Source organism: Notechis scutatus, chromosome 2 (genome assembly GCF_049901735.1).
Source record: "Notechis scutatus isolate UNSWTSFEM ecotype Mainland chromosome 2, rNotScu1.2, whole genome shotgun sequence".
NCBI classification, from domain to species: domain Eukaryota; kingdom Metazoa; phylum Chordata; class Lepidosauria; order Squamata; family Elapidae; genus Notechis; species Notechis scutatus.
The window spans coordinates 247,940,482-247,964,668 of record NC_142010.1 but is presented as its reverse complement, the minus strand read 5'-3'; the positions used below and the strand labels follow the sequence as shown (position 1 = coordinate 247,964,668).

The following is a 24,187-nucleotide window of genomic DNA, read 5'->3' as shown; positions in this document are numbered from 1 at the left end:
TTTGCTTAATGATTGTGAGGATTTATTTTATCACTGTGGTAAAAATGGCCACAAAACCAAGTCTCGTCTCATAATGCCCCAACTTATGACTATAACAACTTGTGACCAAAATTCCAGATTCCTGTATATTTATTTCATGCAGCAGACCATGAAGGAGAAAAAACGATCTCAGAAAAATGCACTTTGTATTCCCTGCACATTATTGATATTTTATGGGTGTCCTAATTAATAGCTTGCATGCTTGACAATATACTCATGGTTTCCTGTAACTCTTCTGTTTTCTGTATCTTCAATCAGAGAATTGAAAGATAACCTTGGCAGTGATGATCCAGAGGGAGATATACCAGTCTTGCTGCAGGCTGTCCTGGCAAGGAATCCTAATGTTTTCAGGGAAAAAAGCATGCAGAACAGATACGGGGTACAAAGTGGTGAGAGTTTTTATTCATTTCACTATATTTTCTAAAGAAAACAAAAATCAACTTTGTTACCTTTCTAGTGTGACAGCAGGAATAGATTTTAGGTATAATATCAAATGTGCTGGCTTATTTTGTTTTTAATACATGAGATGTGTATCTTAGCCATTTAAGGCTAGGACTTTGAAATAAAAACTTATTCAGACTAATAACAGAACAATAATTCCTTTCAAGCAAGTGCAATACTCCTAGAAAAAGTCACTTTGGCATGGTCTTACGTGTTGAAATCTACATTTACACAACCCATGACGCATTGGGTCATAGTTTCAGAGATATTTCCTTGCCTGATTCCTCAATGCCTTCAACAATTGCAGAGCTTCTACTGCCTTCACTGGAAGAGTTCCTAAAAATTCAGGGAGATATTCAGAGATGTATGTGTCTTGAAAGTAGCCTATATTAAAGATTAGGAGTAGCACACATGAGATATTCTGTGATATTTTATACTATGTCATAGAATGCCTTATGATAATTTTTATGTTAATATGTTTTATAACATTAGGCAAATTTCATTTCCATGGGAGTGATGGGTCCCAGATTTTGGGGAACGTATTTCAAATGGATAAACTAGTCCATTTGAGGTACCTTGGTTCACAATGTTTTGATCTGTGATATACTGTTTCACCCAGTTAAAGATTACAGACATGAAAGTTTTAATAATTTATGGATACATTGTTTTGGACATCATATTTAACTATGATTTATTGTAAAAGCTAAATGGAAAGCACAAAGATGGAAAGATTTTGTACTACTCACAACGGAGGAATGGAAAATACAATATACATATTGCTGACTGGAAATCCCTTATAATTTTTGTGTGTGTGCAAGAAACAGAAAAACTTGAACTTGTGAGTTATTGTTTTGATGATTAGACCAAATAGATTATACAAAAAATAGAGGTATGTTATAAACATAGAGCAAGACATAAATTTATAATTGTTCTTATAACTGCTGTAAAGAAAATCAAAGGCTACTTCTTTGTAGTCTTTTCTTTTTCTTTTAACCTTTTCTTTTTCCTTTTTCTCATCCTATATTACTTTCTATTAGTTTTTATTTTCTTTCTTAAAGTTAAGTGTGTGTGTGTGTGTGTTTATAAAACACACACACAAAGAATAAACTTAAATGGACAGCTAATCACAGTTAACCCACTGGTATCTCTATAAGTCCCCGCTATTTTCAATAAAGGATTTTAAGAAGCATCTTCCAAAATTCTGATAGTAGTATACTATGGATATCCTAGAGGAGAATATATATATATAGTGAATTATGAATTATGTATGTATAAACCTTTATATTCATAAGAATTTGCTCTGCTATCATTGTATGCGCTGCCCATACTTTTTTGCATAATTATTGTGTTTACATTTTGTTATAAAGCTAACAAAATAGGGAGATATTTCAGAACAATCTTTTTTTTTTTTTTTAGGAATGATGATGCCACAGTACAAACTTTCTCAGAATTCCATGCATGGTAGTCCTGCATCTTCCAATTATCAGCAAACCACTATCTCTCATAGTCCTTCAAGGTAAATATCATCTTTTCAGATTTTGAAATGTGATTCTTTGGGTCTGTAACAAAAATATTTATTTTGTTTTTGGGGTTTTTAAATTTGATTTATACTTCACTGAAACCATGATACTATAATTGAGATGGACCTTTAACACTTTTGGCAATGTAGGGGAAATATATTTCTAGCATTTTAAAACTTTGCCTTTATATGATAGAAAAAAGAACAATAGTTCTTTTTTCTATCATATAAACAATAGGAAAAGAAGTAAACGTAAAAATAGGGAAAAAAGTAAAAGTAAAAAAGAACTACTGTTCTTTTTTCTATGATATAAACAATAGGAAAAAAAGTAAATCATCATTGTTTAGAGATAGCCTTCTTATACAAACACACAAATATGCATATGATGATTTATAAAATAATATCAATAAAGGATTGTCAGGTTTCTTTTTGATTGTCCATACATAATCTATATCTATAAGTAACTTGTTTATATATCATATGTGATACCAGGACTTCAAATCCCTGAGTAATTGAAACCATACATTTTATCTTTTAAATGTTGACAGACTAATCGCTTAGAAATAATGATGGCATGGAGAATCTTTTTCTGTTCAGCTGTTAGTTTGTCTGTGGTAGGCATGCAATTAAAAATGAATGTCCAAAATTATTAGTATGAAAGTTAAATTAATAATATAATTCTTCTCAGAATATAATAACTGTAGTATATTTCAAAAATATGTTTTTGAAATATATCTTCATTGGATCATCAAGAACAAAATGATTTAGATACTTTTTCCCCTAAGGTCCTAAGGCTGATCTTTTTTAAAACAAAGTAGACTCCATTAGTTACTGACATTTATAGACTCACATTAAGATAGTTCCCTACTATTCAGACATTGGGATCTTATTACTTACTCCATTTAGTCTGAAACATTTGCATGTCAGATTGATTTATCAATGATAAGTATTTGTAACATTATTAGAATTATATAAATGCATTTACTAATAAAAGACAAAAGATTTATGCAATCTGAAGAGAAACCAGAATGGGGTTGAAATTTTTAGAAAAACGAGTAGTTAATGCAGTTTATGATCAAGCAGAAATGTAATTTTCTAGACCAGGGTAACAAACTCAAGGCCCGGGGGCTGGATCTGGTCTGTGGGGTGCTTAGATTTGGCCCACAGGGCTGCCCTGGAAACAGAGAAGAACTGGTCCATGGTGCCTCTGCCAGCGAAAATGGAGCTCAGGAGGGCTGTGGGTATCCCTCCCGAGCTCTGTTTTCTCTGGCAGAGGGTTGCAGGAAGCCGTTGAGACAAAAATGGAGCTCGGGAGTCCATTTTCGCTGGTAGAGTGCTCAGGCCACCACAGGCACCCCTGAAACGAGTGATGTCGAGCTGGTCACATTGGCCCCCCAAGGTCAAACACAACCCTGATGCGGCTCTCAATGAAATCGAGTTTGTCATCCCTGTTCTGGACAGAAAATTTCTGCAAGCTTAAAAATTTAGCTCTTATGCCTGTTTTCTTTATACTCCAGAAGCGTTCATAATAAATATTAGTGAATATTCTTTAAGTAAATAAATTTGGAATCATACAAACACTGGATTCTTTGTTTTACATTCTGTTCTGAAGTGTGCAGGTAATTATGGTGCAACAATGTGATCTTATAAACTGCCAAACTAGTCACTTAGATAAGATGGGCAGTGTGGAAATTTAATAAATAAATGAAAAATAATTCTAATTAAATAATTAAGGAGTCATGTTTATATTGGTGCTGTTACAGTATTTCTTTGGATTTTATTTGCAGTCGATTTGTGCCACCACAGTCAAGTTCTGGTAATAGATTCATGGCACCACAAAACAGTCCAGTGCCTAGTCCATATGCTCCTCAGAGCCCTGCAGGATATTTGCCATATTCACATCCTCCAAGTTACACGCCTCACCCACAGATACAACAAGGTATTTTTCTTTTCAGAACATACTAAACTGTACCATACAATTGGTTAAAGGAATAATGCTTTGATTATGTTAATAGTTTTTAATAGTGCCTGTTGTTAAAGAGTTGGAGTTTGTGTGCGAGAAGTAATAGATTATAGCTGTGCTCATAAATTTATGATTTCTTGGCCATTTTTCAGAGAATATGAATGATAACACAAAAACTTTTCTTTCACTTATGGTTAGTGGTTGGCTGAAGCCATTTATTATCAATCAACTGTTTACTCTTTTTAAATCATAATGACAACAGAAATTACCCAAATGATTCTGATCAAAAGTTTACATACCCCAGTTCTTAATATAGTGTATTGTCCCCTTTAACATCAATGACAGCTTGAAGTATTTTGTGATATGTGTGCATACGGCTCTTTATCTTCTCAGATGGTAAAACTGCCCATTCTTCCTGGCAAAAAGCCTCCAATTCCTGTAAATTCTTGGGCTGTCTTACATGAACTGCACGTTTGAGATCTCCCCAGAGTGGCTCAATAATATTGAGGTCAGGAGCCTGAGATGGCCACTCCCGAACCTTCACTTTATTCTGCTGTAGTCAATGACAGATCAACTTGGCCTTGTGTTTAGGATCATTGTGATGTTGGAATGTCCAAGAACGTCCCATGTGCAGCTTCCGGGCTGATGAATGCAAATTTTCCTCCAGTATCATTTTATAACATACTACATTCATCTTTAAACCTTGTTGACTCCTCTCCAAATGTAGCGCTTATGGTTGTAGCCCTAAAGCTCAATTTTGGTCTCATCACTCCAAATGACTTTGTGCCAGAAGATTTAAAGCTTGTCCCTGTGCTGTTTGATGTATTGTAAGTGGGATACTTTGTGGCATTTGCGTAGTAATGGCTTTCTTCTGGCAACTCGACCATGCAGCCCATCTTTCTTCCAGTGCCTCCTTATTGTACATCTTGAAACAGCCACACCACATATTTTCAGAGACTCCTGTATTTCACCTGAAGTTATTTGTGGGTTTTTCTTTGCATCCAGAACAATTTTCCTGGCAGTTGTGGCTGAAATTCTAGTTGGTCTACTTTCCCGTGATTTGATTTCAACAGAACCCCTCATTTTCCACTTCTTGATTAGTTTTCGAACATAGCTGATTGGCATTCTCAATTCCTTGGATATCTTTTTATATCCCTTTCCTGTTTTATACAGTTCAACTACCTTTTCCCGCAGATACTTTGACAATTCTTTTGCTTTCCCCATGACTCAGAAGCCAGAAATGTCAGTGCAGCACTGGATGAAAGATGCAAAGGTCTGTCAGGAGTCCAGGAACTCATTGACCTTTTATACACACACACTAATTACAAGCAAACAGATCACAGGTGAGGATGGTTACCTTTAATAGCCATTCAAACCCCTTTGTGCCAACCTGTGTGCATGTTATCAGTCCAAAATCACCAGGGTATGTAAACTTTTGATTAGGGTCATTTGAGTAGTTTCTGTTGTCATTATGATTTAAAAAGAGTAAACACAGTTGATAGATAATAAATAGCTTCAGCCAACCATTAACCATGAGTGAAAGAAAAGTTTTTATGTTATCATTTATATTCTCTGAAAAATGGCCAAGAAATCATAAATTCTGCCAGAATATGTAAACTTATGAGCACAACTGTATGTGCTATGCTCACTTTGGCACCTTCCTTATTCAATGCTACCATGCAGTCCATGGCAGATTATTAAAATGGGAATCCTGACTCAAGAACAATACAATTTTCACTGGCCCATCTTAGGCAATGAAGACGTCCAACCTGGTGGTTGTTACCATTCCTTCTTTCTCAGATGCTTTCTTCCAATACAGTGTGCTATTTCCATTACAGGGTTGGAAAAGACATATTCAGATCGTGACTGACATTATTATTGGTCGCACAGTCAGCCAAAAGTTTAGACTAGATTTGACATTTTATCCACCTATCAATTCGTTCCCAAGGATGAATTGCAGAATGTTAGCTGTTTCAGGTTTTAATTATATCATAGTTGGTCTCACTGTCAGCTATCATGATGATTGCTTTTAGGAATAGCCTGCTGTTGTCTTCCTAGATCTGAGAGAGTGACTAGCTGAAGCTGACCTTGTGCTTAAAGTAGAACTTGGGGATTCCCAGTGTCTTGCCCAGTGCCTTAGCAGTTACAACAGTGCTTCCCAAATTCTCTATGGAGCTGTTCCTATGGAGCTGTTCTGAGCATCCAGTTCAGGGAAGTGCTTCCGTCTGTTGTTCAATAGGCTGAGCAAAGTTCTGAGGACACTTCCCCTTGTCATTTGTCCCCAGTTTAGCTTAGCCTGTTGTTTGAGCTAGACATGAGCAATTTGCTGACCGGGATCTTCCAGGTTTTTTTTTAGAATTTTAAAATCATTTTTTAGCATTTTAAAGAATTTTTTTATGCCTTTATCCTAAAATGCTGCTTTCTAACAGCTTAATAGCTGATTGTCAGTTGCGGCATGTCCTTTTCAGGACCGCAGCGGTGAGACGAGCGGGAGCTGAATTCCGCCACTGAAGACTTCACTTACAGCTGACTTTTTTTGGTGATTTTTTTTGCTCGCCTTTAAATTGCTTATCAGAAAGTCTTATCACTTCAAGGACAGGTTCATAACTTCACACCTTCCTTTAGCACCTTCATAATTTTGAATGATCACTGAACGAATAGTTATAACTCAAGGATTATCTGTATTATAAAAACATCTTCATTGAACTTTATATCATTTCAACAAATCATCATTGGTAATTTAATTGATTTTCATCTTAGAGATTTTCAGACATATTTTAATACACACTGCAAACTCAGTTTAAATGTCTGTTGTGATGGGTAATGGTTTTGTGTATTGTTACCCAACGTAAAACCACTTTTACCCAATTTTGGGTAATTTACCCACATTTTGTAAGCATCTCTCCTTCTTCCTCCGTCTCTCCCCTTCCCCCTCCCCCTCCGTCTCTCTGTACACTTGTAAACAAGTGTCAGCAATATTCTTAATTATTTTTTACTATGGACATAGGCAACAGTATTTGTATGCAGAACTAAAATTTATTGTTTTTAGAAATGCTGAAGGCTGAAATACAAGTTAAATGTTATCAGTTCTTTTCCTACTTCCTTTAAAGATGATATTCCTAAATCCTATCACCCAGAGAAGCTTTGAATTTTATCAGTCAATTTTTTTTACGGAAAAAAACCCTGCTCTCCTATTTCAAAATTTTGATGCTTTAGACTTATTAATATTTAAATACATTGTCTAATAGATAGCAACCATTTGCATTAAAATATTCATTTTGTTTGTGCTATTTTCTCTAATAATCAATTGGCTATTATGTAATATTACATTGCATTCATCATGCATTATAGCTTTGATAACTTGGATAATTTCAGTTCAATGGAACCCTTCTATTTCATTAGGTTCTCTTGCAATTACTCAACCCTATCATAAAGTAAATAATTAATTTATCTATTTCATGGTTGCTTCCTCTAAGCTCAGAACTGGATATGGGCTGCTTACCATGAAATTTCCTGTTGCTCAGCTCTTTTAGAGTTATCTAAACATCTTGGATTATGTGTCTGAGTTATAATATTACACTTCATTTTCTTTTTGTTGTTCTCCAAATCATTGCCACATATTTTCATCCACTGGATTAATTTTTTTAATGTTCTTAACCAATTCAAGTGTGAATTTATTCTTGCTGCGCCATGGGATGAAATTGTGGTTAGAAATATTAGACTATAGGGGAAAATGTGGTTAGAAATATTAGCCCTATACAGAAATCTTACTTATATTCCTTTTTTGTTTCCTTGACTACATGAATGTGAAGGGGATTAGCAGCTCCATCACATCATACCAAAAGACACATTTACAGTGACCAGTGTTTCGTAAAATAATCTATCCTTGCACATCAAGAGTGATTATTGTGTCTGGCATATCTTTGTAACCTATTTCATGTTCACATATTAGCTTCATGTTTTATCATTAGATGTTCTAAAGTGTAGTATCTTGCACAAATTTTGAAGTTATGAAGAGAACATTATTCTTTTTAATTTTGAAAAGAATAAAAATGTATAATACTTATTTTTAGTATTTTCTACAAAGAAGGCAATGGATTTTCTCCAATAGATATTTTGCAAATTGTGGATGGGTTTTTAAGGTCTTCATGCCTTTAAATACAATGCATGTAGGCTAAAATTGTGCAATTTATATTTTCTTTGGAATATACAGATTAAGAAACCCATGCTAGTAATGTTTTTCCCTGTGCATAATATGTTGTCATGTAAGGAGTTGAACTGTTCAGAATGGAAACCAGGCAGGCCTGTAAGGTAGAATGGAAACCATAAAAAAAACCACAGCGAGGTTAATGCAAGATATGTAATGTGCTTGCAGAGTTGTTAGAAAATGATTATATGTGTGTTTGTATAATCTTACTTTCAGCTTCAGTATCCAGCCCTATTGTTTCAGGTGGAATGAGGAATATACATGAAAATAAGATTACAAGTCAGTTGGGCAGTTCAACCAATCACCATCCTGATAACACCAGACATGGCTCTAGTGAAGACTACCTACACATGGTGCACAGAATAAGCAGCGAAGTAAGAGATATTTATATTAGCCTTTAGTTTTTCCTACCTCCTAATAAGGTTAATCACTAGGTTAAGTGTTATAAAAAAGAAAGAATTGTTTTCAGAATTAAATATGACTTTGTTTAGGTACCTGTATTATTAATTAATTAAGCTTAGTTTTAGTTTTATGCTTTTGTTCTGTGTCCCATTTTATAAATTAGTCGACTAAAAGTGATAATGCCCTGGCTGCTATTTGTCCTATTAAACATTGTGTTCAAATAGAAAATAATGAATCTTAGTCTGATGTTTCTATGTCCCTATATTATTTCAACATAATCTACTGTATGATAACCTGAATTCTTATTTCCCTGTGTATGTTCAGAAATGTTTATGCACGCTTCATTGTGAGGAAGCTTATAATTGTTTTGTTATGCCTCATCAAATATCATGTTCTATGTAAAAGTTTTTTTTTAAACCTTTCTATGGTACTTTTCTTAGTATAGTCCTAAGTTATCACTAATAACTGTTTCAGGAGAAAAATGCACAAAATTCTGTGCATTGTGTGTATAATTAAAATGGACTAATATTTTCTGTTTTCACTGAAGTATCTCAAGTGGTAGATGAGTTGGCTGTTTAAAACATCTCTTTGATGTATAGGTATTTCTAGTTCCAAATTAGATTAAAATTGTTAGCTTTGCCAAGAACAACTCCACAGAACAATTTGTCTGATCTTCACATGGTTTTCAGTGGGAATCATCTACTAAGAATTAAGGACAGCTCCTTAGTAGGACCTGCCAAGAAAGATCTATCTGACGATTTCATGGCTGTCTAGAAAAGTCTTAATTTTAGTAGCAAAAGTTATAAATAAAGTATGTCTCAGATATTTACAAATATTGTAAATGATTGCTTAAATAATAATTTAAAAAGTTGTTCATTTCTAATTATCCTAGGATGGTGATTCTTCAATAAGGAACACTGCATCATTTTCCTTGAGATCACCACAGTCAGTATGTTCTCCTGCTGGAAGTGATGGAACTCCCAAAGGTACTTTTATAGTTTTGTATTCTTCTAGTTGGACTCTTCTAAAAATTCAGATAAAGAAGATACTTGATATTTTCAGGATGTGCAATCTTTTTTGGGCAGGGTGTCGCCCCTCCTCCATGATAAGACTATGGCAAAGATATTAGATGGACAATACAAAACAAAATATATTTTCAAATGGCAGTGAAATTAACTACTGTTCACTTTTTATCTCTTTAAGAATTAAATGTTGGCATCATCTTTGGGATTTGGATTCATAAGCAATCCTTTACAGAGATACATATCTGGTTATTTAAGAAGAATTGATCTTCTGAAATATAAAATTATTATGAATATTTAAATTCAGTATTAATTTTGAAAAATGGGAATTTTAAAATTAAAATATTTGAAAATAAAGGTACAAATTCCCTTTTGTCTATAAGAGAAAGCAAAATTTAATACTCTTTAATTGCAGTGCCATTTGAAATTTTAATATATTTATAATTTTGAACAACCTAGCAAAATATACTTTTTCCATTGTTTTGTAATTCCAAACACTCGTTTTTCATTGAGGTCCTGAAAGGCTACTTTGTGGGCTATACTTGGTTCTTTATGGAGTTGAATACTACAACAATATTAGAAATAGAAATCATTCTATAAGTGAAGAAAAAACTCCAGTTTAAAATCATTGTTGTAATTGCTTACTCAAAGTATATGAACCACATACAATCTTATTCAAATAATTTGATCATTAACTTCAGTATATTATGTATTTTATATGCGGCCCAAGGCAGTTCCTCTTCATTCAGTGCGGCTTGGGCAAGCTGAAATATTGAACACCCATGACATCAACCTCGCAGCCTGTGGGCTGGGTGCATCATGCGTTGGCCATGCCCACCTCTATTTTAGCAAAGGAAAAAAGTCGTGATACATCATGTGATAAAAATGTGACGCTGCGAGTTTGACACTGCTGATCTAATGAATCAATGTGATCTGACTATTTAAGAATCTGAACAGTTTACTTTGACTATTGAGTCTATTTTATTTCAACAGTTAATTTGATAAATTTGTCTTCACATATGAAATTTTGAAGATTTGATGCATTGAATCATTTAAAAAGAATGTTTTGATTCAACCGCCTTTCAAAGTTTGATACCATTCTATCACTTATAGGCGTAATAGAGAAATACAAATCAATAGGCGTAATAGAGAAATACAAATCAATCCCTCACCACCACCACCATCTGAAGATCTTTGTTCTGCCTGTTTCTCTGAAGTCATAATGTAATTCGGCAAATGTGGTATTTTAAAAAAAAATCATTTTAAAAGAACTGTGTGGCCCGATCACTGAAAGATTGCCTATCCTTGTTCTAAAAAATGGAATTCTGACATGGTTGATTTTAGGGATGAAACTTTTTTCTTAATAGTTAATAATTAATATAATACTATCTTCATTCTTTCTAATTATTTTTTTATTAGCAATAGTAGATATTTATTTTCTCATCATAATAGCAGATGATAACAAATAAAGCATGATTTGTAAAGTTGTGTCAGTCTTCCAACTATAAATGGATCTCTAAATAAACATGATATTCCTATGAGGAACATCAATTGTGCAAGCTAGTTCTACTTTAGAGGAAAGGTATTTTCAACTGAAGAATTAATTATATAGATATTTAAACATACACACACACAAACTTTGGCTTTGATTTTCACTTTAGTAAATGCTAAGCTGACAATAGTAATTATAGGACAAAAGTAAAAGGAGAGTTACCTTGATCATTCATCTACTTCATCTGGAAAATGCTTCTTGAGTGGTCTGAAAGAATGTTCATTGACTAGGCTGAAGATTAAAAAATCTTGGATTACTCTATTGTGTTTATTAAATATATAGAGAACATTATTCAGATTTTTATATCAATTTTATGAATCAAAAAGTATGATATTTAAACATTCAGTAACTCAACAAATTCTTAGCTTAAGCATTTGTCCGTTAATAAGTTTTTGGAAGTGGCATTTGTTTACAGTTAACCATTGGTAATAAAAGTTAGTGGAAGTGATTTCATTATATCAATCACTACTAAATTATTTTAATTAGTTGTAGAATTGTGGACATTTTTGTGACTTTTTTTGGTGAAATTTTTATTTTAGCATTTAGATTTTGTTTGACTTACTGGATTTTTTTTTATTCTTTCTATAATAAAGGCCAGAACTAACATTAGTATTGTGCTAACGTTATAAGAAAGATCATTTCAGAAAGGAAGGCTATTTACTTTTTGGATGGTAACTGATCTTTTCCTAGAGCCTTAAAAAATAATTAATTTCCATAGTATTTATCTCCATATTGCTAAACCAGAACTATGCTTTTGTTTCTCAGAAATGTATAAGCTGAGCAAAAAACCTTGTTGTTATTTTTGGTATATTAGGATTTTGTGTATTAGAATTTGTGTATTCATTCTAAAAGCCCTCTTGATTTTAAGAAAAGCCCAAGATTCTGGTGCAAATTTTGATAACTTGCTACAGGTAAGTATTTCCTCTTTTAATAATCATTGTCACGGAGTCATTGGGGTACATTAATCTACATTATGGTAGATAAATTACTGATAAATAAAAAAATACACAAATATTCAAATAGTAGAATATGATCAAATCAGTTTCTCAAATTTGACTTTATTTTCCTTTGTCCTCTTCCAGGAAGTGAGATAAATTTATTGAGGGCAGCTTATGTATAAAGATTTAAAAATGCTTGTGGGGATAAATATGTTGAATTATCATTTGTAACTTATGGCTTTGTTTCTATTTAATGGAGAGGTGAGCATTTAATAGTTAAAAGACTGAACTGATTATGTAATGTATGCTGTATCAGGCCAAATTTTTAAATATTTGTCAGTTTCACTTGTGAAGTTTAGTTTATAAAATACTACCTGGCTCTAATATTTCAGTGCAAAATGAATTATCTATTTATGCATTCAAATTAGTTATGTTACAACTGTATGTCCTTCTTTAGATCCTTTTGATTGTCAAACCTAAAGTGACTGCTTTGAATAGATTTGTAGTTTATTAAACCTGTAAAAGTGTTGTAAGATTTGCATGCTGCGAAATCTCTGAATTTCTGAAGTTTATAGATTGGTACAAACCACTCTATTTTGTATAAAATCATTAGTGAATTTATATTTAAAAAATCAACTGTGGACTGGAGTTCAAGAACTAAGAATAGTATTAGTGAATAAAAATGAAGAATGATGAATAATTTTTAATTATAATAAAAATACAATAATAAGGTAACTTTTGTGAAATGGAGGCATTTGGGTTTGGGAATTTAAAATGGGGAGGTATTAAGGCACAATAACACAGCTCATGTGTTGGAACAATGTATTTTCCAAGATTTCCTAAATATGTACTAAGGTATCAAACATAAATGTTTTGTGCATTAGAGTGAAATTGAGTCACCTGTAAAAATAGTTGAACATTTACTTTAATAGAAGTGAAAGGCTATCAGGATCCAATTAAAAAAAGATACATTAGTGTGTTGTTTTTTAATCTACCTGGTTGGGAAAAGAAGTAACAAAATGGAATAGATTGTTATTAAAATAACAATGCATGTCTTGAAATAGCAATGCATGTCTTGACAAACATTCTGATAGAGCAATGAGTATTGGCAAACTTGAATTGCTCGAGAACCTGAAAATTGCTGATACTAATCAAACTGAGCTATTTGTTCAAGTTGAACCTGAAGATGAGGCTTAAGAAGCAAAACAGATCTAATTAAAAGACCCCTTATTTGCAGTAGGGTTCTTTCTAAAGACGACCATGGAAATTTTCAGGTAGATCAAGCTACCTGATAAAATATTTGGAAAACATATTTTTGAATCTACATAGACCTGTAGTCTGTATGTTTGTCTTCAATGTATATTTTAGATGTATTTGCAAAATATTTTTCAAAAGATTGCATATATCAGAGAGTATTAAGTATTTCCCTTGCTGATTTCTATTTTGTAATACCCTGTTTCTCCAACAATATGGCCTCCCCCAATAGGAAGTCCCAGCATGTTTTATAGGCATGAAATGAAATTAAGCCCCTCCCCCAAATTAAGGCCTATATTAAAACATGCGAAATGGGGGGAATGGTGGGGGGGGGCTTGCCGTTAGGAAGTACTTTGGTTGTACACCCGTATATAGTGCTGCCTGCGTTGACCCCAATATGAAGTGCCCCACCAACGCCGAGGTCAACATCCAAGCCATCGCTGCCCTCCCGAAGATGCAAGGGGGGGGGGGAATTAAGTCACCCCCAAAAAGATGGCCTAGCCATTTTTTCGGGGCTCAAAAAAAAAATAAGACCCGGCCTTATTATATGAGAAACACGGTATCTCAAAGTTAGATGGAAGTAAATGGTCAATGTAACTGAAGTCTTGTCCAGAATAACTGTACTCAAAGCAGATTTATTAGAAACTTGTTTTGAAAAAAATGTAGAAGAGCAATTCCATACTCCTTTTATCTGGGATCCTGAAAACATGTTGTGAACTCTGTATCACATGCTGGAGTGATCGCTTTGGAGAAGGAAGAAATAAACTACTATACAATTGCTTATATAAAAAACTATAAAAATGAAGGTGACAAATACATGCTTGTGTTATATATAGATTTTGTTTTTCAAGTGTACTTGAATTTAAAATATAGATATTACAATGAACATTATTAAGCAGTGCCTTCTAGCTGCTTCACAGACTACAGCCTATCGTTAAAATAGAATACTGATGTTTTAAATCAGTCTTAAATTTTCATATCTGTGATGCTTGTTAGTTGAAAATACAATAGCATCATATAAATTAGTAATCTATTCCTACCTTTTTTCTGAAGAACAGGAAGACTTATAACTAAAAAAAGGAAAATATTGGCAAAGAACAGTTTGAATAATTGTTTGTTTTTAAAAATTATGTATTAATTTTATCCCCACTTGAGTCCTTTAATGGATTCTAGATAATATGCCAGTATTTTTGTTGAGATAAAAATAAGGTAAAAGTTTGTAAGAGAAAAGAAATTTCATTTGTTTTATTAAAAGATGTGATAGGAAATCTACTTTGCTTATTCCTTTGAAGTATATTGTCTGAACATTGGGGACATAATGTACATAATGTCATGGCAACTACTGTCAAGTATGTAAATATACAATAATTTGTATGTACAAATGATTTCAGTTAATCACTAAAAAAATAGAAGGCAAGTAATCTGCTAGCCATTAAAAATTATTTTCCTGTGTATAAAATGTGCAAGCTTTTTATGTTTGATGTTATGTGTATATATTCCAATGGAGTTTTAATGTCTATATTTGTGCTTTCATCACTATAGTGGGTGACTAACCATTTCAGGGCTAACCTTGCATTGACTGGTTTTTGTTTAATAAATGTTTCTAATAGCTCGTATCTTGAACTGAAATGTGAATGTACTATTGCATTACAATGCAAAAGTATTGCATTTTTTTAGAATGACTCCTCCGCTAGATGTGGATTGCCAGATTGATAGGCATAGATTTTGTTGTGTTTATTTTCAGAACTCATTTTTTATTTTGTAAATACATATATATGTATTAATATGAATTGTTAATAAAGGTTGTTACATTGTGTGTGCTCTCATGAAAATATGAATCTACATAACTACTCAGTTTTTCTAAATTATTATTCTAGGATCAAGACCACCTTTAATACTTCCATCTCAGCCTCCACCTTATTCATCACCTAGAGATGTTCCCCCAGACATATTGTTAGATTCTCCAGAAAGAAAGCAAAAGAAACAAAAGAAAATGAAATTAGTCAAGGATGAAAAAGACCAGACTGAAAAAGCTGCAATGTATGATATTATTAGTTCTCCATCCAAGGACTCGACTAAACTTACATTAAGACTCAGTCGTATAAGATCTTCAGATATGGACCAGCAGGATGACATGCTTTCTGGTTTGGAAAACAGTAATGCATCGGAAGGGGATATTTCTTTTAATGTGCAGTATCCAGGACAGACATCTAAAACGCCAGTTACTCCACAGGATATTAATAGGCCTCTAAATGCTGCTCAGTGTTTACCGCAGCATGAACAAACAGCATTCCTCCAGGCGCAACAAGTGCCTGTTTTACAACCGAACACTTCAGTTTCTGCAAAACAACCTCAAAATCCTTTGGTACAGACACATCCACAGGTTTCACAGCACGGGACTATTACGCCATATGATGAAGTAGAATTGGATGCATTGGCTGAAATTGAACGGATAGAACGGGAATCAGCTATTGAAAGGGAACGGTTTTCAAAAGAAGTGCAAGACAAAGGTAAAAATGCTTGTAGTCTAAAAGATAGTTGAATATCCTTGGTGTGAAAAGATGCTATACAATTGCTGTAGGGATACCTTTTTGACAATGCACAGCAGGTAGTTTCAAAATATCATAATTGTAGAAGAGTATTAGAAATGACCTGTTGCTCAAACAATATCTATTCACGTTCTACATTCCTAAATCACAAAAAACTATAGTATTTAAGCGTGCTTTAGTACTACGCAGGCAGTTCTCAACTTAAGACTACAATTGGGACTGGAATATCAATTTCTAAGTAATGTGATTGTTAACTGACTCATGCCCTCATGCCCAGTTTTACAACCTTTTTTTTTTGCTGTGGTCATGAAATGAATCACTGCAGTTAAATGAATCACATGGTCATTCAGTGAATCTGGCTTTCCCCATTCAATTTGCTTGTCGGAAGACAGCTAGGAAGGACACAAATGGCAGTCATGTGGCCCCAGGATACTGCAGCTTCCATAAATGTATGCCAATTGTCAAGAACCCAAACCTCAATCAGGTGACCATGGGGATGCTGTGATAGTCATAAGTGTGAGTACCAATCATCAGTCATTTTTTTCAGCACCATTGTAACTTCAAAATGTCAATAAAGAGTCATAAACCAAGGATTACATTAAAACTGCCTCCACAGCATCCTAAACTAGAATCAAGCAAAACATATCGTTTAGTGTGATCCATGAATCAGGGCAAAGACATGTTACAAAGATTTATATCAAATCAGCAGTAGAATTATGATTGACTAATTCCAAATTCTTAATGTAGGAATTGTTATAGTTTCAGAATTGTAGAGCAATTCCACTCATGTTTTCTCAGAAATAAATATCATTGTATTTGAATGTAGGAATTGAAATTGCCATAGATTTATTACCTCAGATTTTTGAAGACTGTGATACCTTCTGAAATTGATCTTGTGGATGCAGAGATATTTAAATTGTATTTTTCCCCCCAAGGAAGATGTTTTATAAATGTTTCTTGAGAAAATACTGAAACATTTAAAAAGTATATTAAAAAATAGGACTTCCAGAAAAATAATTGTAAGTGAATTTGGAAATCAATGAAGACAGGAGGAAGGGGGAAAAATCCCAAATGGTTGGTCCTAGATTAACACCTGCGGTTACCAGTATGTAAAATAGTTTTCTCTAATCTGGAACAAATTGAAAGGTGGCAGATGAAGCTTCCTAAATCAATCTTGATTTAATTGATCAGCATGATTTAGAATCCAGATAGCAGTACAATAAACAAAGATATCTATATGGTCTGGAACCATTACAATCCTGGGAGCATATCATATAGTAGTCCCATTTCAAAGAAGTTATTAAGTGATGGAAATCAGAGGGAAGATTATCACAAACATTCCAGGTAATTTCAGAAAAGAAGACTATGCATTGCATAATTAATTCAAACAACTGAATTGCAAAATTGGTGATATAGGAACATACTATATCTGAAATCTTTTTAGATTGAACAATAACGTATGATTTCAATTCCTCCTTATATACAAAGAAAAATTTCAAATAGTCAATCTGATATTATGTGCCAAAATCATAGACCAAAGTACTTGATATCAAACAGTCATTTTCAGTTATATTGAATACTTGTTTTAAAGATACAAAGTTAATTATTAAATGGTACTAGAATTGGTTTAGCCTCTTCTTTTTAGAAATATATTAAACATATTGTGTTGATCTTTGCCTAAATGACAAAAATACAGTCTTGGTAAATTATATCCTAAATTTTTACCTTATTGCTTATTCAATGTACAGTATATTTTAATGATAGATTTTTTAAAAAAAAATTGTATATTTTTTTTTCTTACTTGAAGAGAGCTTAGTAGACACGTGGATTTATTCAGAGCAAACATTTCTAAATTTTGATTAAATTGACATTATGGAAGAAGCTTTGTTAACCTGTTAAACTGAACATAACTGAGATTGTAGCAAGGTTTTTGTTGTGAAAGTATCAGGATATATTTTGAGAAATGTGAACTTGAAAACTTTGAAGGATTTATATGATATTATTTGAACATTCACAACTGGAAATAACAGTACATTATTAAAATTAAACTTTTCTTAGGCATTATTCATGAGCCATACAGATTTTTATTACATTTGAACATTTTAATTATTAGATGAAACAAGATAACATTATATCTAAATTATATCGAACATAGGCCAAAATTCATGAAAATGTAAAAAAATATTAAAGCTTATGCAGGTAGTCTTCGACTTAAAACCATTTGTTTAGCAACTATTCGAAGATACAGTGGCACTTAAAAAAAGGTGCCTTACGACTGGTTTTGACAGTTATGATTAATGTAGCATGTCCATGGTTATATGACCAAAATTTGGGCGTTTGGCAACTGGCATGTATTTATAACGGTTGCAGCATCCCAGGATCATGGGAGCCCCAGCTGGCTTCCAACAAGCAAGGACAATGGGGGAAAACTGAATTTGCTTAACAACTGCATAATTTACAACTGCAGTGATTTGCTTAACAACCACAAAAAAGGTCGTAACCAGGTGCAACTCAACCACTTTAATAAGCAACAGAAATTCTGGTCCCAATTATGGTCATGGTCATACATCAAGGGCTACCTATAAATATTGTTGTATATTTGGGGCCAGATATAAGCCCCAAATATACGTATTTATAGGTAGCCCTTGACGTATTACCAAATTTCAAAAGAAGATTGTTTAGAAGGTCTTAGTTGGATCATGAGTCAGTACAAGTGATCCTCAAATTACAACCATTCGTTTAACAAATGGCACTGAAAAAAGTAACTCATGACGTGTCCTTGCACTTAAGACTATCATAGCATCCCCTCAGTCACATGGTCAAATTCAAGTGCATGGCAACCAGCATGTATTTACAATAATCGCAGTGTTCCAGGATCACATAATTGCCAACCTTTCTAGGAGGCTTCCAACAAACAAAATTGATGAAGGAAGCTGGATTTGCTTAATAACCATGTTTTAAGAAATCCAGCAAAAAGATCATAAAATCTGGCGTGCCTCACTTAAGCACATCAATAATGCAAATTCATGTCCCAATTATGGTCGTAAGTCGAGGACTACCTTTAATATATACAAAATAAGTATCACTTTTGCTTTACTACAGTGTCATAGTTACAAGACTAGATGAAATTTTATTTGTAGCATTGTCTCAAATCATATAGAGAATTGTCTATGGAGATACTGTAGCTAGTGAATTCTGAAATGAATTTATGAAAGAATTGAGCCAGAGGCTGGAGTTACCTATTACCTTTCTGCAGATCAAAAATTCTATTTTTCTACTTCAGTTTCCAGTTTCTGCTGCATATAAGTCAAATGTGTTCAAATTATGCTCATTAGGCATTATCTCAACTATATGCCAAATTGAGCACAGTACATGAGTTTGTCATTTTTATTTAAAGTGAACTTACCTGACTTACTTTTGCCATATATAAAGAACTTTATTTTCTAGGATTTTATATATCCTTCAATTTTTTATTTATATTGTAACATTATTTGTGTTAAAATGTTCTTAGTTAGATAATTTTCATATATTTTAGCAATGGGTTCCTTGGAGATCTAATTCTAAACTGTAGTAATTTAATAATTTAAATACCATTTTTACATTTTGAAATGCAGGTTAGGGTGGCAAACATAAAATTGAAAATATCTCAAACTTGTGATTTACTCCCACAAAATGTAAGAATGTTTTGCATAAAACTTTTTTTTCCTGGAAAATCCAAAACAAATAGATTGTTAATTAACTAGCAGGCAAAATGATATGGGGGATTGTCTTAATTCTGATGGTATTTTATAACTGGATAGTGATTAATTTATCAAAATGTGTATGTTCACAGAAATCTACTATTTATTTATTTAACAACAGTAATCCATATGGTTAGGTTTCAGTTAATTAGGGATTTCTTTATTTAATTATCAAATTTATAAGCCACTCTTCTCATGCAAGGTGACATGTTGAGTTGAAATGTGAACTTTACAACATACAGTCCTATTTGAAGAATTTTATAGGCAATATGTAGTCATATATTTGTACCAATCTGTATGTTTCTCCTTCTCCATTTTGTATTTTCTTTTTTGTCTGGGGAGCGGAGCAGTTAGAACCCATCTTTATCATCTATTTTAGACTTTGTTTAGAACACAGTTATGGGAGAAAGGTTCTGTCGTTATCTGCCATGCTCAGTGTCTTTTCTGCCTTGGTAAGGGTCATTTCATAGATGGTAATATTTGACCACATACACTTGATACACCTGTTTTTCTTTTTTACACTCTTTTTTGGGGAAGATGATGTTACAGGACAGGGATCACTCTCCATCTTTTGGCATTATTTCAGGTATATATTCAAGCCACTTCATTGTACTTAGGAGCTGTTTATCAAACTGGATTCTGGTAGCTGGACAATTCATTGATCTCTGCCCAGCTTGATCCCCCAGCATAATAAATTGTCAATTTCAAACTTATCTTTCAAGATTTGTCCATTCCCTGCCCAAAATTTCATGTAACCCCGATGTTTTGTCTACACCTAGATGGTCTTTGAATTTTCAGTGCTTTTCCACTGAAAATGTGTTTTCTCAGACATAGGGGAATCTTGTGGGCGGGAGGTGTAGGAGCTATTTATAGTACTTATTTGTTCTAAGCCAAAAGAAGTTGCATAATACTCTTCTAACAGGATATATAATTTTCACCCATTCTGATTACTGTGTTGGAAGACTCATGCTACTGTAATCAGTGTCAAAACTAATATCACAACTTTTATGAAGATTTTCAGATATTAAGATGCTATCATTTCCTTCCTGCTTCCTCCAGTTCATACATTGGAAAATGATGCTAAAATTGGGGCAATACCAGCTACACGAATATGCTCTCTGTAGTGTTTAAGTCTCAACCAAAGTCCACTGCATCAGTCTCAACTTTAAATGTTAAGTTAATATGTCAGTTACTTTGGTATCATTTCTCCCAATAATTCTGGCATTATTATCAGTTCCGTTGCTGTATTTACTATGCTTTCAGCCACTGTTACCTCTTTTCTTTTTCCTCTAGCTTTGCCTTCTGCTGAGTAAAATAAAATTTTCTTTAAGCATCTCCTGACTTTGAAGAGGATTAATCAGACTCCAATTCTGATAAATCTTCCTTCCCACTATTGGAGTGGGTAATCAAAACCCAGTATCACATTTAGAGGGTATGTAACCCTACACTGAACAGTTATGCAGATACCATTATCCTGCGCTCAGAAAAGTAATAACTGCCATAGGTTGACCTGGTATTTCAATTGTAATCAAAGGTCAACTGTCTTGATAGGAGTATTAGTGTTCCAAGTGGCCAAGATTTCTTGCAAAAACAGGACTCTAGTACTCCTTCCCTTTCTTATTCACACATCGCCTATAAAAAGAGGCAACTGATTGACAAAATGAAAAAAAATAAATGTATTTTATAACTATGCTATCATCCTATAGAACAGACTACATGATATGCATAGAATAATAATATATACATTTTCAATGGGAAGAATGTCTCGACATTTGTGGAAAAGCTTTCTAAAAATAACAAAGAGCCAACATTTTTGAAGTAAAGATGCCCATCTGACCAAGCAACAAGTCATATTGCTTAGGATATTATGGATTGCTGTGGTAAAATTAGATTATTTGATTGTGCTAAAGTATCATGTATGGCTTTGCAGATTCACATGGACAGTTAGCTAGAATGAGATGAAAAATTTTTCTAAAAGCAACACAAAGTTAGGCTGCAATAATTAAAAACAATATATTAAATGGTCCTATCCTCTGAACTATCAGTTTTATTTACTTAGAAATGATTCTATTAGACATCATCCCAAGTCTTTTCCTATGGATAAAAAAATCATTGTCTCGCTCAATTTTAAGGAATCTGTTTTAAAACTCTACTTATATTCCTAAGTGCCATCTTTACATTAATTTATCACTTGGTGTGATCTATGTTTTATGCATTATAGGTCTTACAGAGATGTTACAGAGGATAAATTTCTTCTGCTTATTGAAATCTTTCTTTCAAATACTCCAGCATCCATTCTTGATTAAGTGTATATTGTCCATGTTTGAAAGGCTATAGAAGGGCTACAGTACTGCCTTCCGGAAAATATACTAATTGTTTTTGTCAGTTAATTTCAGAGCTGCCTGAATTGAGTTATTCTTTTTTCAAACACAAGTTTTATCAAGATTTAGTAAGATAAAAAGAATAATGATACAAGAACCCCAGTCTTTTTCTTACAGTCTTATAGTAGACTAGAAGATGATGACTCTTTTTGTAAATAACGGGAAGTGCCAGCAGTTTACATATTAGTAGCTTTTCCTTTTGTATTATATGTTGAATCAGAGCTGAAGATTGAGGCCAATTCTGGACTAGAGGCATTGTTTTATTTTCAGATAGCAATTGTACTTATTCTAAGTGGCTGGTAAACAGCTGTTGGTCTGAAAACTCTTATTTTCTTAGCACCATTCACCATTTGCCTATGTCTTGGTGATACTCCTTTACTTATCACTATTATTCCCCTTGGATTTGCTACATTACTGCATGTCTTCATTAAATGGTAGCTATTGCTCATTTCCAAGTATCAGTTATTAGATACTATTACATAAAACTGTCTTTAGAGGCCTCGACACATTACAAAGTCTTGCTCTATATTGAAATCACTTTTCACAGGTGAGCTTCTCTCTGACTGTTTCAGTGCAGAGAAGTTTTCCTTAAATTGACTCAGACCACCAACTTCATTGGAGTAAAGCTGAATATGATAGAAAGTCTCATGGTCTTGCTCCAAGACAAGCCTTGAGCTGAAGTGGACTCTGCTCATACCTTATCCTGGATCAAGTTCATCACAACAGTTTGAGTGCAACAGATGTGAGTCCAAATGATAGCACAGACTTGATTTCCAACCTTTGCATGCATCTCTGAAATCTTGATTTTTCAAATCTTTCATCATTGCCAAACCCAAGAGCAGTTAGAATGTGTATTTGCATCTTAGTGCATTGATCTCTAGAACAATAAACCAGGATTAGCAGTTACTAGCTGAATTTATCTTTGAGCAGTTACAATCATATCATTATATTAAAATAGATGTGTCTTAAACAGGTTGAAATTTTGGGCCAGAGATATCAATAAAATCCTATTGTAGACAATATAGCTTTTCACATCTGTAGTCAGGATTAAACCAACCCATGTCTGTATTAGATTAGTTCCCCTTTGGAACAATTTTTTTTTCTGATGGACATTCTCTGGAAGAACCCTACTGTAATGATTCTTTGAATTATAGTCTAAGCATTCTTAAGAACTGAGATCTTTCAAGAATTTGTTTCACATGTAGAAGACACCGATGAAACTCATTATAGTACAGCCAAAGTTAATGCTATTTGTATTGCAATGGCACTTTCATAGCCAAAGACTTTTTATAGAAATAGAGAAGAATTTTATCTGTTCCTGCAACTCTTAACTGTAAGCAAGCATACCTTAATTTCTGCGTCACCAAGGTTTGTGATTCTGTTCCACTTGATGAAAGAAGCCTGCATTCAATAAGCAGATAATCCAGATTTAAACACACTGGACAGTGAGTTTTTTGCACTCCAGTCTTCTGAGTCTTGCACTAATTGTATGAAACAGTAAAGTTTTCATGTATTTTCTATACAGATTTATGATACATTTCTTTAGTTTGTAAGTGAAGTGTACAAAATTGCTATAAATATAATCAACTACCTCCTTCTTATGTTCAAACAAACATACATTTGATTCTGCTTCTCATTATTCTCCATTAGAGTTCATTTGTCTGCTCTATCTTCTCAGTGGCATTGACATTCAACTTGAGCTACAACAATATCCGTTGTTGCTGATAAATGTGTGCATTTTCAAGATGTGTGTTTAATCTACCTTTCTATGACACTACTGCCTAAAATTTTGGGCATAATCAGTGCAGGCTTTAGGAGAGGTTGTCTTCATTTCTTTGAAATAATAGCTTTTTATGAGGTATAAATTGGCTTGCTGTTCACCATGTATATATACATATGATCCGCAAAAATCACGGTTAACAACAATTTGCTTGTGTGTATTTTGGTTCTTCAAATAGTTTTCTGTTCATTATAAAATCTGCAATCCTTATTCATTGACTTATATTTAAGGCCAAGAAATATTTCCTGTCTTGGCCATCACTGAACTGGAAGAAAAAATGAAGCTGAAATTGGTGCCTAAAGATTTCACTTCTAGAATATTTTAACTAAGAGGCTGGTTATGCCAAACTCATAAATGAATATACAGGCGATCACTCAAACTATTGAAGATACATGTAAGC

General features: G+C 33.3%; 1 protein-coding gene across 3 annotated transcripts in view; it reads left to right on the top strand.

Moving 5' to 3' along the window:
- The window catches only part of NIPBL (NIPBL cohesin loading factor), a 157,388-nt gene that overhangs the window by 67,833 nt on the left and 65,368 nt on the right, over window positions 1-24,187 (top strand). For 2 of the 3 annotated variants that reach the window (XM_026666409.2, XM_026666412.2), the window contains exons 4-9: window positions 298-428; window positions 1,897-1,996; window positions 3,787-3,938; window positions 8,386-8,543; window positions 9,464-9,557; window positions 15,215-15,847. In XM_026666409.2, coding sequence (XP_026522194.1) covers window positions 298-428; window positions 1,897-1,996; window positions 3,787-3,938; window positions 8,386-8,543; window positions 9,464-9,557; window positions 15,215-15,847 — 1,268 coding nt within the window. The remainder of the gene's footprint in view (window positions 1-297; window positions 429-1,896; window positions 1,997-3,786; window positions 3,939-8,385; window positions 8,544-9,463; window positions 9,558-15,214; window positions 15,848-24,187) is intronic. The other variant, XM_026666413.2, reaches the window with a different exon arrangement.